The 19,870-nt window shown below is 36.8% G+C and overlaps 1 protein-coding gene and 1 pseudogene across 1 annotated transcript in view; both read right to left on the minus strand.

Annotated features, from left to right (window-relative positions):
• Nucleotides 1-6,632: 6,632 nt before the first annotated feature.
• LOC150094167 (5S ribosomal RNA) lies at nt 6,633-6,751 on the minus strand (annotated as a pseudogene).
• A 7,902-nt stretch (nt 6,752-14,653) lies between these two features.
• Nucleotides 14,654-19,870, minus strand: part of LOC150094168 (SMAD family member 6-like) — a 56,375-nt gene continuing 51,158 nt past the window's right edge. The window contains exon 4 of the mRNA XM_090412065.1: nt 14,654-18,891. Within this exon, the coding sequence (XP_090268191.1) occupies nt 18,347-18,891 (545 nt within the window). The 3' untranslated portion in view covers nt 14,654-18,346. The remainder of the gene's footprint in view (nt 18,892-19,870) is intronic.

Genomic DNA, 19,870 nt, shown 5'->3' on the forward strand with positions numbered 1-19,870 from the left:
TCAAAACTCTCCAAACTTCAATCTGAATGATTATTTCCACCAAAAAAGATGCCTAATCTTATATCTCCTATTTTTTTAATTGTTCGTCGCTTAAGGTTACCTTGCCTGATTGCCTTATCTACAGCTTGTACTGTTACCAAATTTCTGAAAATCAATCTGACTACTTTCACTTCTTATCCGTAAAGTCAGGCAAACAAACTTCTCAAAGAATAAAATCATCTTCTTTGGTGTAAGCAATGGCCTAAAGGAAATTCATCATCTACCAATCAGATACTTAACAATCCGCTGTGCTATCCTAGAACTATGAATCATGTCTTAGCCAGTTCTTTGTAGTGACCATTGACATTACTGACAGGATGGGTGAAGCACAAGTGCTTTTCATATTCCCCTTTATCTGTAATGAGAGTTATTTGGGAATGGGAGATTTGTGAGCAATTAAGCTCGCCCTCTGAGGGCAGTAGTGTTAGCTATGATCGGTTGAGAGAAGAATAGCCTTCAGTCTTTTGTGTTTGTAGTAATCAGTCTCATTGTAATTAACAGCTTGCACCATTAGTGGGTTTGAATGTGAACTTGACTTCACGAAGAATTTTTCTGCAAGATCACGAAGATGGGAGGAGATGTATGGAGTGCCGGTTTCTCGGTGAATTTGTGAATTTCTGATGAACCACGGTGCATCCAGGATCATCCTAAGGCATTTGTTTTGGATTCTCTGTAATTTTGAAATGTTTGATCTTGAAGTGTGACTCCATGCTGGTGAGGCGTAGGTAATGACTGGACGTATTACCACCCGGTAAAGAAGCAATTTATTATGTAGGTTCAATTTGCTCTTGCGGTTGATCAATGAGTAGAGCTGAGCTATGACTTTGGAAGATTTGGAGCAAATGAGATTGATGTGTTTGTTGAAAAGGAGTTTCTTGTCCATCAATACCCCAAGATATTTGGTCTCTGATTGCCATGGGATCTTTTGATCAGAGAGCAGGATGTCTCCTTTGTTGCAGATCTTTCTTCTTGAAAACATCATGGCTGAGATTCTGGTTCACCATATTGGTGAACCAGTTTGCTAGCTCATTGATACTTCCTTGGAGTCTAGTGATTGCTAGGTGTGGGCTGAGCGATCTTGCTAGAATAGCGGTGTCGTCGGCATAAAGAGCCGTAGTAGTTGTTTTTGGGTTGAGAGGAATATCTGCCATGTAAGTTGTGAAAAGTATTGGGGCCAGAAGAGAACCTTGAGGTACTCCCGCCAGGATTTTGCGCTTTGAAGAAACAATTCAGTTGAGTTTTACTTGCATGTATCTTTCATTGATATATGAATATATGAGTTTCACTAGTTTAATTGGGATATTGTTTTCAATTAGTTTGAAGATAAGGCTTTGATGCCAGACCTTATCAAAGGCCTTGGCAACATCCAAAAATACAGCAGCAGTATGAAGGTGCCAGTTAAAGCCATAAGTGATATGTTCACTTATGGTTAAATTCACCGACTGTTAGTCGGTGAATTTGTTGCACCGTGTTGTGAGCTTTGCGAAACCCAAATTGCTCATTTGGGATTATTTTCTGTTGGTCCACTGCTGATTGTAATCTTGATAGGATGATCTTTTCTATTACTTTGCCAAGACAGGAAAGAAGACTGATGGGCCTGTAGCTTTGGGGAAGTTGTGGGATATTACCGGGTTTTTTCAGAGGTATAATGTCCGCGATTTTCCAATCAGAGGGAAAGTAATGGAATCTTAAAATGGAATTGGTAATATTAACTAGATGAATTATGGCTTTCCGTGAGAGTAGCTTTATTATTCTATTGGTAATGCCGTCAGGGCCTGGGACCTTTTTATTCTTCAGATGGGAAATGATATTTATTATTTCTGTTGGAGATGTGGGGTGATGGTTTCTGAATCATCCTTAGGCTGACTTAGTGCATTTCTAACTTTACGATGAACTTTGTAAATAAGATTGATATTTAAGTTTGCATAAGATGGGGTGCATTGATTTTCCAGATTGTCAATTAGGGCTTCTACTTTTTCTTCATCTGTGTGTGCAACTCCAAGATTGGTCTTTAAAGGGGGAAGTGGTTGTCTTTTGGTACAAAGAGATTTTACAAACTTCCACATGGAGTTATCTTCTGGGTTGATTTCCTTCAGTTTGGTTTCCCATTTGGAGTTCCTGTGGACCTGGAGGGCTTCTCGAACCTGTCTGTTCAAAGTGTTTAAGGTTGCTTTGTCCAGCGGGGCTCTGGTGTTGTGATATCGCTTTCTGGCCTTGTTTTTGGCCCTAATCAGGTCCATTATCTCTTCTGGGATCCAGTTAGGAGCGTGGAAGACAGTGGTTTGAGTGACTGATGCTAATGCTGTGTTGATGGGGAGAGAGAATGATGGTGAGAGAGCTGGTCTTGAAGTCCTAACCTGAGTAGGATGGGATTATGATCTGAGTTAAGCTCTTCTACTGTCTCCAGCTGGTATTGATATTTGATGTTTCTGAGGATAACTATGTCTAATACATCAGAACTTCCTGATGGGCTGTAGTGGGTGGGCTCAGTGGGTCCAGCTACTATTGATGAGTTGAGTAATGTGTAGTTGTATAAGGTACGGCCTTTGGCGTTGATTGACGAACTGAACCAGGCCGTATGTTTGGAGTTAAGGTCTCCAGCTATAATTATGGAATCCGTGGAGCCGAGGATGGAGTCTAAGTCTGCTGTCAATAGTGGAATACTGGGAGGATTGTACGCTGCGTAGATTTTGAGTTTGCCAGCGTTATTAGTGTGCACATCCACACCCGTCACCTCAAGGTTCAGTTTGGCGGTTGGTCAGCGAGTTGTGGCTTGAATAATTTTTGATAAAAATAGCTGCTCCGCCTCCACTAGAGTTAAGTCTGTCTGTCCTGTATAAAATATAACCTCTTAGTTTTGGATTGTTTAATGGTCTGAGATGGGATTCGCTGATCAAGATTATGTCTGGATTGTATCTTTTTGCAAATTCTTGCAGCTCGAGAATTTTGTTTGTTAAGCCATTGGCATTCCATGCTGTTATCATGAGAGAATTTGGTTTAAATTTTTTAAACATTATAGAGAGCTGTTAATATGGATTGGGTTTCTAGGTAGAATCTTTTTCTGGAGGATGGTGAGGTGCTTGCTTTGCTGAATTCATGCAGCATTGTTGCAAGTGACGAGGTTAAAGCTGATGTGAGATTAGAGCTTGTTCGCTCTTGCGATGAAGAAGCCTGGGTTCTTACCGCTTCCGCATATGATTTGGACATGGTTGAGGGTCGAGTGCCTTCCTGTGTTGTCGAATGTGAGGTAATATGATCTGGAGGGCGAACTTCTTGGATGTGCATTGTGTCATTTCTTGGAGGAGCGTGGTTACTTCTTAATGATCCACGGTTTTTTGGATGGAAAAGGCAACCCTTGTAATTAGAGGGGTATGGTCCTCTACAGTTGGCACAACAGGCAGGTGTCGATCTGGGTTTGGTGCAGGAGTTGGTTTGATGACCCTCACCGCATTTTAGGCATCTATATGCAGCTCTGCACAGTTTTTGGGCATGCCTGAACCTCTGGCATCTGTGGCACTGCCCTGCCGATGTCTTCTTCCTTAGAGGTTCGGTTGTGATTTTAAGTTTACATATGTCTGTTACTTCACAGATGCTTTTTTGTGTGTTGGAGATTTCGACCAACACCACTGGCATTGGTGTTTTATCTGACCTCAACATTCTACTGACTTAGGTTGGAGTCAGTCCTTGATTGATGAGGTCAGCTGTGATCTCATCAGTTGTGATGCCTTCGGCCACTCCTCTTAGAACTACCTTTAAGTTCTTCTCGCCTGCTAGTGCAAAGGTGTGGAAGGGCAGTTTGGAGTTGTCAAACATTTTCGTCATCAAGCGATAATCAGTGACAGTGGTAGGGTGGATCTTTACACCCTCTTCAGTATTTCTTGCCCAGGAAAAATTGATATTTTGTTCTCCTAGGGATCTTGAGACTGAGGTCCATTTGTCTTTATCTCGAAGGATAACTGGAGGAACCTTTTCTTTTCTGTCTTGGGAGATCTGATTTTGTTGAGTTGTTACATTATCTTCCAATTCACCTCCCGATGTTCTGCGTCTTTTATTAGGTTGTTCCTCATGAGAACAATCGAACTGTCGGGGAATCTTTGTAGGTAGAACAGGTGTAATGTCCTCTTCTATGTCCAAATCATCATCTTCAGTGTCATTTACTTGAGTGAAGAGATTCAAGCAACCAGGATAGTCTGTATGAAATTTCTTAAGGATGAATTTGAGAATGCCAAGTGACATATCTTTATTTAGCTGTTAAATGGCGTCCTTGATATCGTTTACATTCTCCATTCTTGTGTACGAAATATTAAGATATATTTCGGATTGGTATGATGGCGAATAGAACGGGCTAGGGCCAGAAAATTGTATCAAAAGTTAAATTCTTACCTTCTATTCCGCAAATAAAGCAGATTCACAATATCTAAAACTCACTAGTCACCACTGAAATCAAAAAACATTCTTTGCAACAACAACCATCATGCGAGACTACTATGCGAGCCGCGATCTTTTTTCCACCCTCTAATTCGTTCTTTGTAGTTTTACACCGCATGCCAATTAAAGTCACTGTTCTGTGATTGGCTCAGAAGAGAGACTAGCATCCCACTAGTATTGAAAAGTTAGTTAAGGCTAAATGGCCTTGCCTTCTCCCTGTAGAGAATAAAAGGTATTAGCTGTTGTTTCTCTCCCTACGTTTATGATGTTGAGTTGAGCTCTCCTCTTCATTATTTAGATCGTAATCTCATTTCATTTGGAACTACAACACAACATCATTAAGTAGGAAATTGTCCAAGAATTTTTCCTCTTCTTTCCCATAGTCCAAGCTATCCTGACTGTTGCTTGTGCTCTATCTTTCACTAGGCAGATCAATTTATTGTTTATACTATAGAATTCCAAGACTGCCTATGTTATATTTCGGTCAATATTATCAAAGGCTTTTTGGAAATCGACGAAACAGCAGTATACGCGTATCTTTTTGTTCTTTCTTCGAGCTTTCTCTGCTAGTCTTTGGGCTCCCTGGAGGTGTCAAATCATCATCATCATCATCATCATCATCAAATTCCTGCCATGTACCCTCAAGGTGTGTACAGGATATGACAGTACTACATGAAAAAAATTACATCATTACTAGCTTCCTATCTACAATTTTCCTCCAAATCAGTCTGCTACTTTACTAAAATAAAAAACGGTGTCAAATAATAATAATAATAATAATAATAATAATAATAATTACTCTTAGTGCGAGCATCTGTTGCACTGCACTTCGATCTTTTCGAAATCCGGCTTGTTCATCAGGAAGATGTGCCTCCATATGACCCTTCAGGCGTTCTGTAAATTCTTAGAGTTGTAGTTTAGTATAAATAGCATTTTTGTGGATTGTATTAAGGTATAATACTTTTACTATTAATTGTTCAGGATGACTAAGGTATAATGCTTGTATTTTGGTTTTTATGACATTCTTTTTCCTACATGAGGAGATGCTGCTCAATTGAAAGATGCAAATAGGCAGACGTTTGAAGAAATATGAGAAGAAACTTCTTAAGATTGGATTCGAAATTTCTATGATTGTACTCTTTAGGAAATATATAAGAGAAGCTGTTCTAAAGAAGAGTAGCAGAAGGAATAATAAATGAAAGGAATTGCAAGTGCTTTAACAGATTTAAAAGAAAGTGGAGAAATTAATTATTAAAAGCGACTTGGAAATAATTGTAGAAAATTCATGTAGTAAAAATTGCCTTTTTATCTAAAAGACAACATGAAGTGAAAATGGAGAGAGACAGGTCATTACTTTGCCTAAATGTTCTCCACTATATCGAGTCCTATGTTTTTATGAAGAGCTTAGAACACTACTCCAAATGTAAGAACCAAATATCAATAGTTTTACATATTTATAGTTTTTAGAGAGATGTGGATCGAGATGGGTTTTTTGAATTACGACCAAATAAATTATTAGGCCAGTGTATCGTGTTCATTAATTACATATACATGTATTGTTCTGCTAAATTTGCCTATTTTTATGGACGTGAAACCTGTATGTCCGGAGGTAAAGCCCTGCTGCTGCTTCCTTATAAAATCCTTATCTATCAGCATTATGTAAATTTTTAATTTTTAAGGAATGAGATTCGTCAAAACGATAAGAAACGTGGCACCTGAAAAAAACTGGTTGCTATATCACAGCATATCCTATTGCATATTTGCATACATTGAATTGTCTAAATAATAGTTTTTGTCTCAGGACTTTCTTCCCGATATAATAAAAATCTTCAAATTTTTGATGCATAGTGGTTATTTCAATTGGTTACTTCAGGTTTGAAGCACAGCAATGGAAAGTCTTATTTCACCCTGTCATTATTATTACATGACACCTCCAGGGAGTTCAAGCTCAACGAGGGAGGGTAGCTACTCTACAACGCTCCGTCTCCACCAATCCATCAACCGCAACTACCTTCATCATCTACACCAACGCCATCTATAGACCGCCGACCACTAGTATTTTCACAGACAAACATCCATGCCCACGGCTGGATTCGAACCTGCGGCCTTTTGGCTGGCGAGCGGATACGCTAACCACTCGGCCAACGAGACTGGCAAATAATTAATGTCAGCAGCACCCAGGGTTCCCAGGTGGGCACCCTCCGAAGTACTAACTGTGCTCAGGTTTATTTAACTTCAGTGATCAGACGAGAACTGGTGCTTCCAAATCGATCTGGCCGCTGACAAAAAGAATTCCTGTTGAAACCGGGATCGAACCAGGGACGTTTAGATCTTCACTTTAACGCTGAGCTATTTCGGTTTAAATGCTGTCTAAAACATTCTTTGTCTTCGTCATTCATTCTCTGATTTCTTTTTGTGTCCACTACGTGGACGATATTTTCGCAGCTTGGCCACACACCCAGAAAATTCATAAATAAAGTCGAATACATTTACTCCTTCTTAGCAGATTAACAATCTTCATCTTCTGATTAAGTTCACTAATGGAAAAGGCCCATAGTTTAGTTTTCCTGGATATTATTCCTGGAGCCCCCCCCCCCCCCCTTTTGGCATTTTGATGACTACCTCTGTGTTTTGTAAACCGATTCACCAGTAGATATATTCAACATTACCCTGCATATCTCCCCCCCCACCACCACCACCAAAAAAAAAAAAAAAAACATTTAACAGTAAGTTAGCAGTTCTGTGCATATACGAGCGATGTGCAACATATTGCAAAAGAAAATGAAGTCCTATAAATAGTCGAACTGATTCTAAATTGATGAAACAAATACAATCTGAAGAAAATTATTGGAGAGAGGTTTTAAAAAGAATAATATCTACCATTAATTTACTGAGTAAGCTAGGGCTAGCTTTACAAATGATATTTTTTCTAAGTCTTGCGGAAATTATTTATCGTGTTTACATTATTTAAGTGAATTTTATGATTTTTTTTTATAAATATCACATGAAAATGTACGCCAACTGTGGTTCTGGCAGATCAAATTATCTTTTTCTTGCCACAATTGTGATGAATTCATAGCGTTAATAGCTAACAAAACAAGAGAAATATTAATATCAGAAACAGGGGCAGCTCTACCGTCAGTGCACCACCTGAATTTGCACGGGACGATAAGTTTTGTGGAGGCGGCAAAATTGGCCTAAACTATACAAAAAATAAATTATAAAAAAGTCATTTTTATTCCTCTGTTGAAAACCAGAGTGCAGGATGTCGTTAGTTAATTTTTACATAATAAAAATTCATTGTACTCTATATTTTTTTAAAAATCATAAGGATTTAAACTAATGTAGTATTATGTTGCGTTTTATATGGCATTGTCAGTGTTAATATCAGATGCCGTGACAATAGCCGAACACCTATCGTGAATTTATTTCCGATTCCACTGTTGGCCGTGAGTTGACATTGCCCTGAGGTTTAATTAGAGTAAACCAATTAAAGAAATAGAATCAAAATACTTAAATACAGTTGTGCAGTGATTGTTAATAATACTTTTTTTTGATACAGTTATTACGATTTGGCATTTAAAATAATTTAACATTCCAACATGTCAGATAAAAGAAAAAACTATCAGGCGCAGAATATCGCAAACGAAAATCGGAAAAAGAACGCGATTTTCAGAAACAATGCGAGTCTTTGCATAATCATCTAAAAAACTGAAACTGCTAATGTAGTACAAGAGAAAATAAGCGAAAGGACAGAAACCAAAAATTCTGAAGTCATGGCAATTGTCTGTAGAAATACTAGTAGTGGTGGGCGGTAGATGGCGTTGGTGTAGTTGCAGTTAGTTATAGTTGGTGGAGACGGAGAATTGTAGAGTAGGTGCACTCCCTCAATGAGTCTTTGGACTCCCTGGAGGTGCCACGTAATAATATATTTTTTTTCTTTCGTACAGAATGCTAGGAAAAAATCTTATTTAAATTGCATAAATAATGATATTAATAATGTGTTTTATATCTTTTTTCACATTCATATTTATAATGTTTCATTTAAATTTCCAATGATTCACTTTTTATTAAATCGATTATAATATTTGCTTGTTTCTTTGGGTGGCTTCTTCCTTGAAGCTTTGCAGAGCTTATCTGAATAATGTTATCAGTATCTTCATTATTGTTATACACCGTACTGACTGTTTGTTACGTAATCTGCAGTTTTTGATTATGAGGATTACGTGTAGATGAATGAGGCAGATTAATCCCACCTAATTCGAAGCTTGAGTTAGCTTTTATGAAGAGAGTGGGATTAGCTTTCACTATTTATGTTGTTGTTACTGTTTATGGATGGGACGTTGGCATTGGCTGCTGGTGATTTGTGATGTGTATATTAGTGTTAATGGTATCTTAACTTTGTTGGTATATTTTCCAGAGTTCGCGTTTTAGTATTCTGTAGTTATCTACTAGGCCGCCGAGAGGGCCCTGACGTTTATAATGCATGGTTTTAATTCTCGTAATAATACAAGAATGATAAAGGATAATGGCATATCGAGAATGATACTGTGTTTTGTTTTAGACAGATGGCTACGCTCTTTAGTTCGCCGTGAGTGTCGGGAACACACTAATTCTCTCGGCGCGGATCGCTGTAGTTATAGCGGGTGATGACGTCAATAGGCATTTGTGCAAGGTTGTTGCAGTCGGCTGCACTAGCGCTAGCAAGTAATTGCATTCGCAGTACTGTTCCCTGCCAGAAGACTTCGTTCTTGTTAGTATTTTGATAGACGTAGGTTTTGTTATTGTTTGTAAAGTGTGCAATTGTATAGTGTAGGCCATGCGCTAAAAAATAAAAGTAAGTATTCTTATTAATTTGATTTTTTAATTATTAAAATTATATTTTTAATAATAAAAATTTGACCAACAGAAATGTGTCATCATAAATCTGGAAATCAAAAACGAAAGGAGAAACTTGTCAAAGTGGGGCCCAGACCACAGACTTGTCACGGGTTCGAAAATTTCTCTCGGCGGCCCTGGTTATCTATGTGTTTTAAATTTCTTGGTAGGTTGTTGAGTAGCGTGGGTGTCTGATGTGATCTCACATAAGAACTGTATGAGTTCTTGAAGGGTGTGAGATGTAGAGAGTTGTTGTCGGTCGTGTTATACGATATGTGTCTCTGTTATTTCGATAGGTGATGTTGAAGTAATTCCTTGTTAATGTCATGTAGTGTTTCAGATTTTTAATGCTCAGGATTCTGTGCATCATCAAGTGCTGGACGGATATTGGTTGTTGCGTGTAAGGTGTCCAGATCCCTGTTGACACGATTTTCCTGTGTAATATTTCTAATTTTGTTAGGTGGCTGGGTGATGTATTTGCATAGACTGTTATTCCGTATCTGAGTAGGGATTCGCAGATACCGTGATATAGGAGTTTTTTTATGTTGGATGGAATTATGTCTTTAACTTGGAAAAGTTTTGCTGCGATGATCTGGAGTGTGGTGTGTAGCTATTCTCTATGTTTTGTCCATTTAAGGTGGCAATCTATATAGAGACCGAGGTATTTTGCGTGTATTACAGGTTTGATTTCGGAACATTGGCAGGTATTTTTGTTGTTAATGCAGCAGTATGTGTGACAATGTATCGATAGTGATGCGGAGCGTATGATTCTTGGGTTGTGTATTATCAACATCTGTGTTTTGGTGCAGTTGATTAGAATTGCGTTTTGGTGGAAGTATGTTGCGATTTCGTTTAGGTCTTGTTGTGCTTTGCAGAGAGCTGTGTTAATGTCTGTGTGGATTGCTAGTAGTGCAGTGTCATCTGCGTATTGAAATATTAATCAATGGCACCAAAACACAGATGTTGATAATATGATAATGCCAGGTTATGAACATCGTTAATGTATATGTTGAATTGAGTGGGTGATAATATGGCACCTTGAGGTACACCGTGTTTTATTTGTATACTCCGACTGTGACATGTACATATTTTTGTTACCTGTGTTCTGTTTGAGAGGTAGTTCTTGAACCATGTATGCAGTGTTCCTCTTATACCTATTGAGTATAGTTTGGTGAGTAGTATGTCATGTTCATGTGTATCAAATGCTTTGGTTAGGTCCAGCAGTATAAGGACGGCGTACTTGTTTTTGTCGAGAGCTTTTTATTGTGACGGCGATGTCTTCTAATAAAGTACTGGTGTTTTTGTTTTCTGAAAGCCCTATTGGTTCTGTGATATGATGTTGTACTTCTGTAGATAGTTCTGTAGTCTGTTTTGTGTTATTTTTTCTAGAATTTTTGAAATGACTGGTAGGGTAGCCATTGGTCTGTAGTTTTGAATATCGTTTCTTTTACCATGTTCGAAAATTGGCGTAGTTATTGCAGTTTTTTGTTGTTGTGGAATAATGCCAGTGTCGAATATTATGTTCACGAGTTTCAAAAGTATTGAATTTATTTGTTCAAAGTGTGTTAAAAGGTCTGTGAATCTTATTTTGTCTATTCTTGGAGTGGTCTTTGGTTTTAGTTGTAAGAGTGCTTCTTTTAGTTCATGTTTTGTTACGGGTGAAAAATACATCGTTTGTTGTTGACTTTGTGTCGGTCATAATAATAATAATGATGCAGATGCACATTTTCAGAACAAAATTCCACCATTTAAGAGTTAATTGTCTCTCTCTCTCTGTAAAAAAATACAGTTTATGATCATTATGAATTTTCATTAGCTAATGCTACTATTTAGAATTTATGGTCAGACACGTTCAAGCCTAGCTTATCATCATGGCCTTTAAGACGTCATTAAAAGAGCGTTTTTTAGAGGGAAGGGGAGGCAAAATATGCTATTGCATGGTGCGGCTAAATTCCTAGGGCCGCCCTGATCAGAACTTAAGGAAGCTCCTTATTTTGCAATAATACTCGAATCAACGCCAAACTTGCCCATAATGACCAACTAGCTGTTATATTTAGGTAAGTTACCTCAAATTCTGACATTAGAGAAACATATATCAGATTCATCAATATTACACAATTCCTTATATAGAAGAGGTATTATTAAAAAAATTAGAAGAATTATCTTTGGAGATAAAAATGTGCAGCGGGCAAAGCTATGATAACGCTGCCAATATGAAAGGGGTCTATGCAGGTTTACAAGGTAGGCTGAAAAAAACATAGTTCCTCTGCACATTATATACTGTGCTTGTCCAGGCTTGGCCAACTTCATTCTATACGACGGCCAATATATGATGAGTGGTAGCGTCACGGGCCGCACACTTTTAGACAGAACTTAAATAAAAATAAACTCTGCATTTTTTCAAGGCAATAGTTATATGTATTGAATTACTATATTTGTTAAATCATTTTACTACTGGGAGAACAATATAAAATACTTGATTGATTTAAATATAAGGTAAATTAAATTTAATTACATATTTCTGGTTTTTTCACATGTAACACCACTTAATGAGAACACTGTGGGCGTTCATGTGCGCAACAAGTTCATCCAAGTCGATTTTCAACGATGATGACGATATTCGTAACAAATCCTGAAGATGGTCATCAGTTAGTCGGCTTCTTTGTGACGATTAAACCGCCCTCATAGTTGAGAAAGTGCATTCACATATGTATGTGCTTCCAACATAAATGCAATTCTTAAGCTGAAATCACTCAATGCAGGATATTTTTCCCTTGGTACCAAAAGTTTCCAAAAGTCAATGCCACCCTGGACTGGAAAAAGGGATCACTTTGAAGGTCACACAACTCCAATTGTATAGTGTCATGCTGCTCTGAAATGTCGCATTTCATTGGGTTGTTAACTAATGTCAGTTTAGGCCGCATGTCACCGGAGCCAGAAAATCGCTTACTGAATTGCTCCAAAAGTTGGTCTAACATTGGCACAGAAAACTTGAAGTCAATGTCATGGCTCTCCTCCAACTCCCTTCAGGAAGAGAAATGTACCAAGTTTACTCTGACTAAGGTGAATTTAAAAACCTTCAGTCGACTTATGAACCATCTAGGTGTCCAACTAAATCTGAGATTGTTTGGCTACGTCCCTGTAACTTTATGTTGAGTTCCTTCATGTGTGTGTGTGTGTGTGATGCAGCTATGCTAACCACTCGGTCAACCAGGCCAGCATACGATTAAAGGAATAAATTTTTTTACTAAACATTTGTTGAGCTATTTCACTTTTATTTTAAATTTAGCAATTAGGAAGGAATAGTCTCTATTACAATTCTAAGAATAAATCATTCTAGAGATTATTCTGAGAAATAAATAAAAATATTTAAATGTCATCCTCACTTAAAAAGATTCAAGGTACAAAAGTCTTAAGATCCTGCAACCTCAACAGAGGTGATCTAATACTCATTATCATCTTCAGTCATTTCCATTTGTGCACATCAGTGTGATATGCACAAATCAGTATGACTATTAATGCAGTTTGCACTTCTGATTTTTCCATCTTTGCAAACAACCCTACAATATACATCTCTGGGTAAATCAGTCAGTGTTTTCTCCTTTGCACTGCATGCAACACAATTTCCACATTCCCATGGAAAAATTCACAACAAAAATTTGCAATATTGCACACATCTCCAGTTTGTCTATCTCAAAGATCACATTGGTGCCTGTCTCGTCAGTCACTGCATTTTCACAATTATAAATTATTTTACCTCATCCTGATGATGAATCATTCAGTAATTCAACTATTTCTTCAGGTTCTCTTACCTTCATATTAACAGAATTCAAGGATCTTTCCATCATCATATCTTGTAACGCTGGTAATTCGGCCTTATCTGAAAAATGGCTAACAAAAGTTTACGTCTTTCATATCTGGGATTTGAACTCTGGTCTCTTAAAGTATACTAAATATTATACTAAAAATTACCCCCATCATTTTTAGTATAATATTTATGAAATCAAGTTGGCCAAGTGGATAATACTCAGGAGGGTGCAAGTAGTGTCTGGCATCTGTGTGCAAAACTTTAGTTGGTGTCCCTATACCCAGTAGCACACCAGTAGTATCCAGCGCCTGTGTGCAAAACTTTACTTGGCACCCCAATCCCCCCCCCCCATCCAATAAAAAAATCACTTAAAAAAAAACGTTTTTTTAAAGTATTTCCTCCTCTTTGGTGCCTTTACTATCCTTGTGCCTGTGTGCATTGCACACAAGCACAAGGATAGTAAAGGCTGTACTACCCAGTGCGAGGCCACCACCCTGACTATTAGGGACCTGAAGTGGCTCAAATGTCCTTTCAAAGTTCTAATGTATAATGAGATTATAACCTTTCTGTGGGATCATATGAAAATTTTTTAAGAAACTTAAATGCAGAATGATACAAACTGATGTGCTACCTTATTATCCCACACTTCTAAAGCACATCATTTACTGAAAATGTGCAACTGCAGTATGATCATCAGGCAAACTAATAAACAAACTCTCACTATACTCATTTAATATTCTCAGGTATTAATATTAAAATGCAAGTACCATTTTCACTGTTATTCAGTTAAGACTATAAAACTAACTTGAGGAGACAAACGCAATAATAGTGATGATGAAAAAACAACAATTTAAGGAAATTATTACTTTTTCATAATTATAATTATTATTATGTGACACATCCAAGGACTCATTGAGGGAAGGGCACACTACAATTCTGTCTCCATCATTTAATCCACCAACTACATAGAACTGCTACTGCTGTCATCATCTACACACAATGTCATCTTTTCCCAACAACCATCACAACTAGTATTTTTTATCTGTAAATTGCATGTTTTCAAGGCCAATTTGCCTGTATGCAGGATGAAAAACCCAAGCTTCCAGGAGAAAATAGTCTGCTACCTCTATATGAGATGGAATAACTTACCTTCAATTGAAAAAGCCCATATAAAGACTCCTCACTTCACGACAAGAATCAGACTTAGGACTTTTCCAACTGAAGGGTACAATGCACCATCATTCATCCAGTTGCACTATAGAGGCAATTATTCCTCATTAGGAAGTTAAGAGTTGCGACTTTTTTAAAAAAAAATTAAAAACTGAAACATAATCAAATAATTTATCTGCTTAAAAAATATCCTACTCTTTGCATATGTTGTTTTCACCACAAACTGCTGAATGTTACAATATTTAAGCATAATGTACAGTGGTAAATATTTAAGCATAAGTTACAATATTTAAGCATATATGTAAGTGGTAAATAAAATAAAAAGACAAATTCTCGTCTACATTTTTCTTTTATTGGCATATAAAGTTTACGGGATATTTTTCCCGTTGTTCAAGTCTCTCCCTAAAACTGTACAATAATTCTATACAATTAAATCTGAATCTCAACAAAAGCAGTACAGACTACTACCCAACATACTAAATATCACTTTCATACACGTGTGTATGAAAATCATATTTATATTTGTGTGCATATATGAACATATTTGTATATGTCTGTGGGTGTTTATATACATACATACATACATACATATACATATATATACATACATATACATATATATACATACATATACATATATATATAAAAACACACACATACACAAACAATTTGATATATGAAATTTGAAGATGCACTTTAGAATCATGAAACGTTCTGCAACATCCATATATAACCAGTAAGAGAAATTGGCATCAGAGCAGCAAGACAGGCATTAGGAAAAGCTGATTTTCAGCAGTAAATCTCTCTTAAAACACAAAAAATATGTAAAACAATTTATATATTTAAAGTAGAAGTTATAATTTTGCATTTACACAGTCTTTCAGATATGAAACAATATTTTAAGAAAGAAGTTCACAAAATTAAAGCAGAATTGACATCTATTGTTGTGCCACTGACATAGAATGATTAAAGTGTAGTGGCTTGCAGCATATTACATACAGATGTGGTACTGTCATCTAGGATAGCAGTTCTATAACACACACAATATTACTAACATAGCAAACAGGCCCGGTCTTAAGAGTTTGAAGCATTCAAGGTAGCATACTACTGGCAATGGAGTTTTGCAGCCAGATGTACATCTGATAAGCTGCATATCCAAATTTGTTTGTCAACTGGAGCGGGCCTCAAAAGCTTAGGATCTAAGATGCTTAGGGTCTAGGGTCCACAACTCCCAATAAGCCACATCATTACAATGCTGCCTGGATCCAGGTGCAGTACCGCTGCTTCCTGAAAAGTAAATAAATCTCTTTGCCCTAAGACCGAGCCTGGTAGCAATATGATATCCGGGTGCTACAAAATTTTGCATTATAATGGCAATTTCTGTAGCATCATGTCGTGAACATTATTTTTTCTAATAAATTGATATACATATAATTTCAACATATGGAAATGCTGTTTTATATACAGTTTTGTCCAATTGCATTTTCAACCAACCATAGAAATGTGTACATAAAGGGGTATTATATATATAACAACATATCCATTTACAGAAAAGCAAGCATTCGTGTAACAAAAACTATTAGAGATTCTCTTGTGGAATACCTCTTGCTCTTGTGTTGACTTTGAACAGTAACCAACCCCTTATCTTTTGAGGTAGGAGGTTAGTGAGGTAATGTCAGATTCTAAAAAATATTTACATCAAGCTCTACCTACTTTAAATTAGCTAATTATAATAATATCATCGCTGATCTATGTACTCCAATGTTGATCACACAAAAGAGGGAGGGAGAGTGGGAAGGGAGAGGAGGCACTTGCATGTACATTTTGTATACCGGGAGAAAAGTAACGTATGAAAGAAAATGCTAATTAACTTCATTTCAATCGGAGAGTTTAGAATTTATGAAAGCTGTTCAAATATTACTGAACGTGGCATAATACCGATGATATAAATGTTACTGTAAGAAGTGAATTTTAAATATTTTTACGTAAGAGTTTATAATTTAATGATATGATTAATATTCAATCTAATGAGCATTCATTTTAAAAGAAATGATTTTGAATTGGGGAAAAATGTGTGAGCATGTGTGCATGCATACAAGTGCATGAGTAATGCATGAAGAAAGAAAGAAATGGCTTATTTGGAAAGAATGCAAATATTTTCTATATTTTGACAAACTAGAACCAAAAATGATTTAAAGTATTCAATATAATCCACAATCAAAAAGTTTAAACTAGAATTATAAAAATTACACTAGTTGTAGTGTTTCAAGAAAGCAAAGATAAGATTTTTGTATAAGAGGAATTGTCCACCTTGATTTTTGGACTTAGCTTGTAAAGAATTTTTATAGATAATAAAATAAATATTTACAAAAAAATATCATAATGTTTATAATATGTAGTTAATAACTACTATTCAAATGAAAGACCGTCTAAAAAGGTATAATTTCAGATGCTATATTTATTTAGATTTTTTAAAAAAGAATTTTGATCTGCTAAAGCTCTTGTGTTACAGAAAAGAACTGACAAAATATATTGTTTGTAAATCTTAAATATAGCATTTCTATATTCAAGATAAAATGCAGAAAGGTATGTATTTATGCTGGATCCTTTATGCATTTCAATGATAAATTTAAAAGATAATGAATGTTATCTAAAAGGATAACATTAAGACTGACTGCAAGGTTTAAACTTAATCTGATGAATCAGAGCGCTGATAAAAATATTTAAGTATGGTTAATATGAATATCAATGGTATATATTTTAATTTTTTTGTATTCTATTATAGATGGATATGGGTAAAGAATTCATTTCTAATTTTAGTTTGGATTCTAAGCTACAGGAAACTGTATTCATTAGATTTTTATTTTATATTTCATGATGATCAAGATTAAACCAGAGGTAAGATTTTTTTTTATGGAACAAATCCTGATGCTAATTTTTAAAGTTAGTTTTCCATTTATAATTTTGATAATACAGACACTAGCTAATGATAAGTTTTATTTATGTCCAACCCAGATCTGCTCCCAGGTTTCTGTAAAGATCCTATGCCTAAGTACAAGCATGAAGGCACTCCTATACATGTACAGTATTATATATTTTATTACACAAGAACAATTAAAGAAAAGTTCTGCATAAATACTCTTGGCAACTGATGGCCATTCCATGAAGGGAAGAGTGATGGAAGATGCTGTTCCGTACCGTGGCGCCATCTTGTGCCCCTGATAATAATTAATCTCAGTACTGGCTACAATTGACTATGGAAGCAGTTTTCATTTTGGAGTCTTTTTTTTTTTTCTAAAATATTGCACGTGAGTATGACGAACCCACACTGTTAACAACACGCAATGCAACTGCTCAGGTGCTGCTGTCACGTAAAGGCAGTGTTCACCGGATTAAGGCGAAGATGGAAAGACGTCTTTTTTTTTTTTTATTTGTTATTATTATTATTATTTTTATTTCTGGTATTTGTACTTCCTGCCACCTCATGGATTTAGTACAAGTGCCTGGTCTTGTTAACAGAGGACATAATTTCTGACATGGCAGTAATCGTTAACATAATCACTATTGGCCATATAACAATTTTTACAGTCGTCATATATATACATATATATATATATACACACGCGTGCATATATTCTATATATATATATATATAGATAGATATACTTTTTAATACTTTAATAAAACATGGCTGTGATGACTTTTGTGAAACGAACAGATATATGAAAAACAATTACTTCGTATCAGACATCGCTCAAAAAGAAAAAAAAAAATTAAAAAATGGAAAGAAAACACCCGCATTCTATTGATTCCCGACTTAAAACACTAATGGCAGCAGCAGCATCGACATTTGGGAATATCAACTGGCGACATCCACCATACACTGCCATCTGGCTTTCCATTAGCCCTGAACTCCGACCGAGTAACTGTATTTCGCACCTCTACTGACAACACCACTGCTGGACTAGCTGGAAGTGATGCAGCTCAGGCATGCCTTAACCAAGACAGCATTTTTTGAAGGCGTCACCTACCAACTGATAAAAGTACCTCCAGCCAGCAAGGACACGATGTGATGAACTGACGGGAATATTTCGGCCCCCACCCCTTAGCGAAACTAATGCGGACGGCATTGGGGTCGAATGGACCGTCTAGAAGCTCAGGATCCTGTAGAGTCTGGTGTAGCTTGGCCTTCTCAAAGTCAAAAATCCTGATCGAGAATCCTGGGAGCACCTTGTGGACGGTCAATGTCCTGGTGTTGGGGAGGTCCAAGGTGGGAGAATTGACGAAGATGGCATGTTCAGACCGGTTGTACACCCACACACCATCTTCCTCTTTACTCAACGATACACCGGGTCCGATTTTGTCCCGGGTTCGAAGGACACTTTCGTTGCTAGTATCATGGGTACGAGCCAAAGTTCCAAGGCACAAACCATCACCGTGAGGTAGATCCGAGAACACGTTAACTGCTGGGCTATGGACGGGAAACAAGCGTCCCACTCGCGTCCGCAACTCCCAATAAGCCACATTACACCAATGCTGCCTGGATCCAGGTGCGGTACCATTGCTTCCTGAAAAGTAAATAAATCTCTTTTAATATAGGGAAAAAAAACTGAGTTTAAATGTTATATATATGATTTACTTTACTATATTTTTTATAGTTATGAATTTTAGACCCACTGTAACTTGTAGCAGTGTGCACCATGTGGTCCACTTAATTAGCAAAATTTTTAGCCCATCTCCAACGAAGTTTATATATCAAGACGAGAAAAAAATGGAAGATTTGTCGGCAAACATACACTACCTACTAAGGACGTAATTTCTATTTTAATCTACCAGTTTTCTGAAGAATTAACCATAAATATTTTAACAATTCAAAATACAATTATCATGATATACTTCAAAAATTAAGACCCTTAGAATTATTGGTATTGCTGTGATTTTTCGTATTCCCCTGCCACTTCACTCTTAGGACTTCTTTCCCCCCCTACAATGCAGTGTTTTAAGGCATGGAGGGGGTTATTATTATTATTATTTGACACCTCCAGGGAGTCCAAGGACTCATCGAGGGAGGGAGGGCACCTGCTCTACAACTCTGTCTCCACTACTTAATCCACCAACTGAACCGCAACTACACCAACGTCATCTACCGCCGACTATCACCACTAGTATTTCCACGGACACTCACAAACATCTATGCCCACGGCGGGATTCGAACCCGCAGTCTTTTGGCTGGAGAGCGGATACGCTAACCACTCGGCCTGCTGTTTGAAATGTACTTCGCTATTCACATCTATCTATGAAAGTATTTAATCGGTGATTGGTGGAGGAAGGGGGGAGGAGATTTACCCCAAAATAATCATACATCTTTACAAAAACTGAGAATGTATATTTCCATCACATCACGACAATCTCAATTACCATTAGACACCGTCAGAACAGCAGAAGAGGCTCTGCAATAGTCTGGGATACATCCTGCTACTCATAACTTAAAACCTTTTATATCATCACATGACAATGACCTCAAACTGTACTTGCAAGTTTAAAAAA

Source organism: Typopeltis vanoorti, chromosome 22 (assembly GCF_054136105.1).
Source record: "Typopeltis vanoorti isolate ZY-2024b chromosome 22, IOZ_Tvanoo_1.0, whole genome shotgun sequence".
NCBI classification, from domain to species: domain Eukaryota; kingdom Metazoa; phylum Arthropoda; class Arachnida; order Uropygi; family Thelyphonidae; genus Typopeltis; species Typopeltis vanoorti.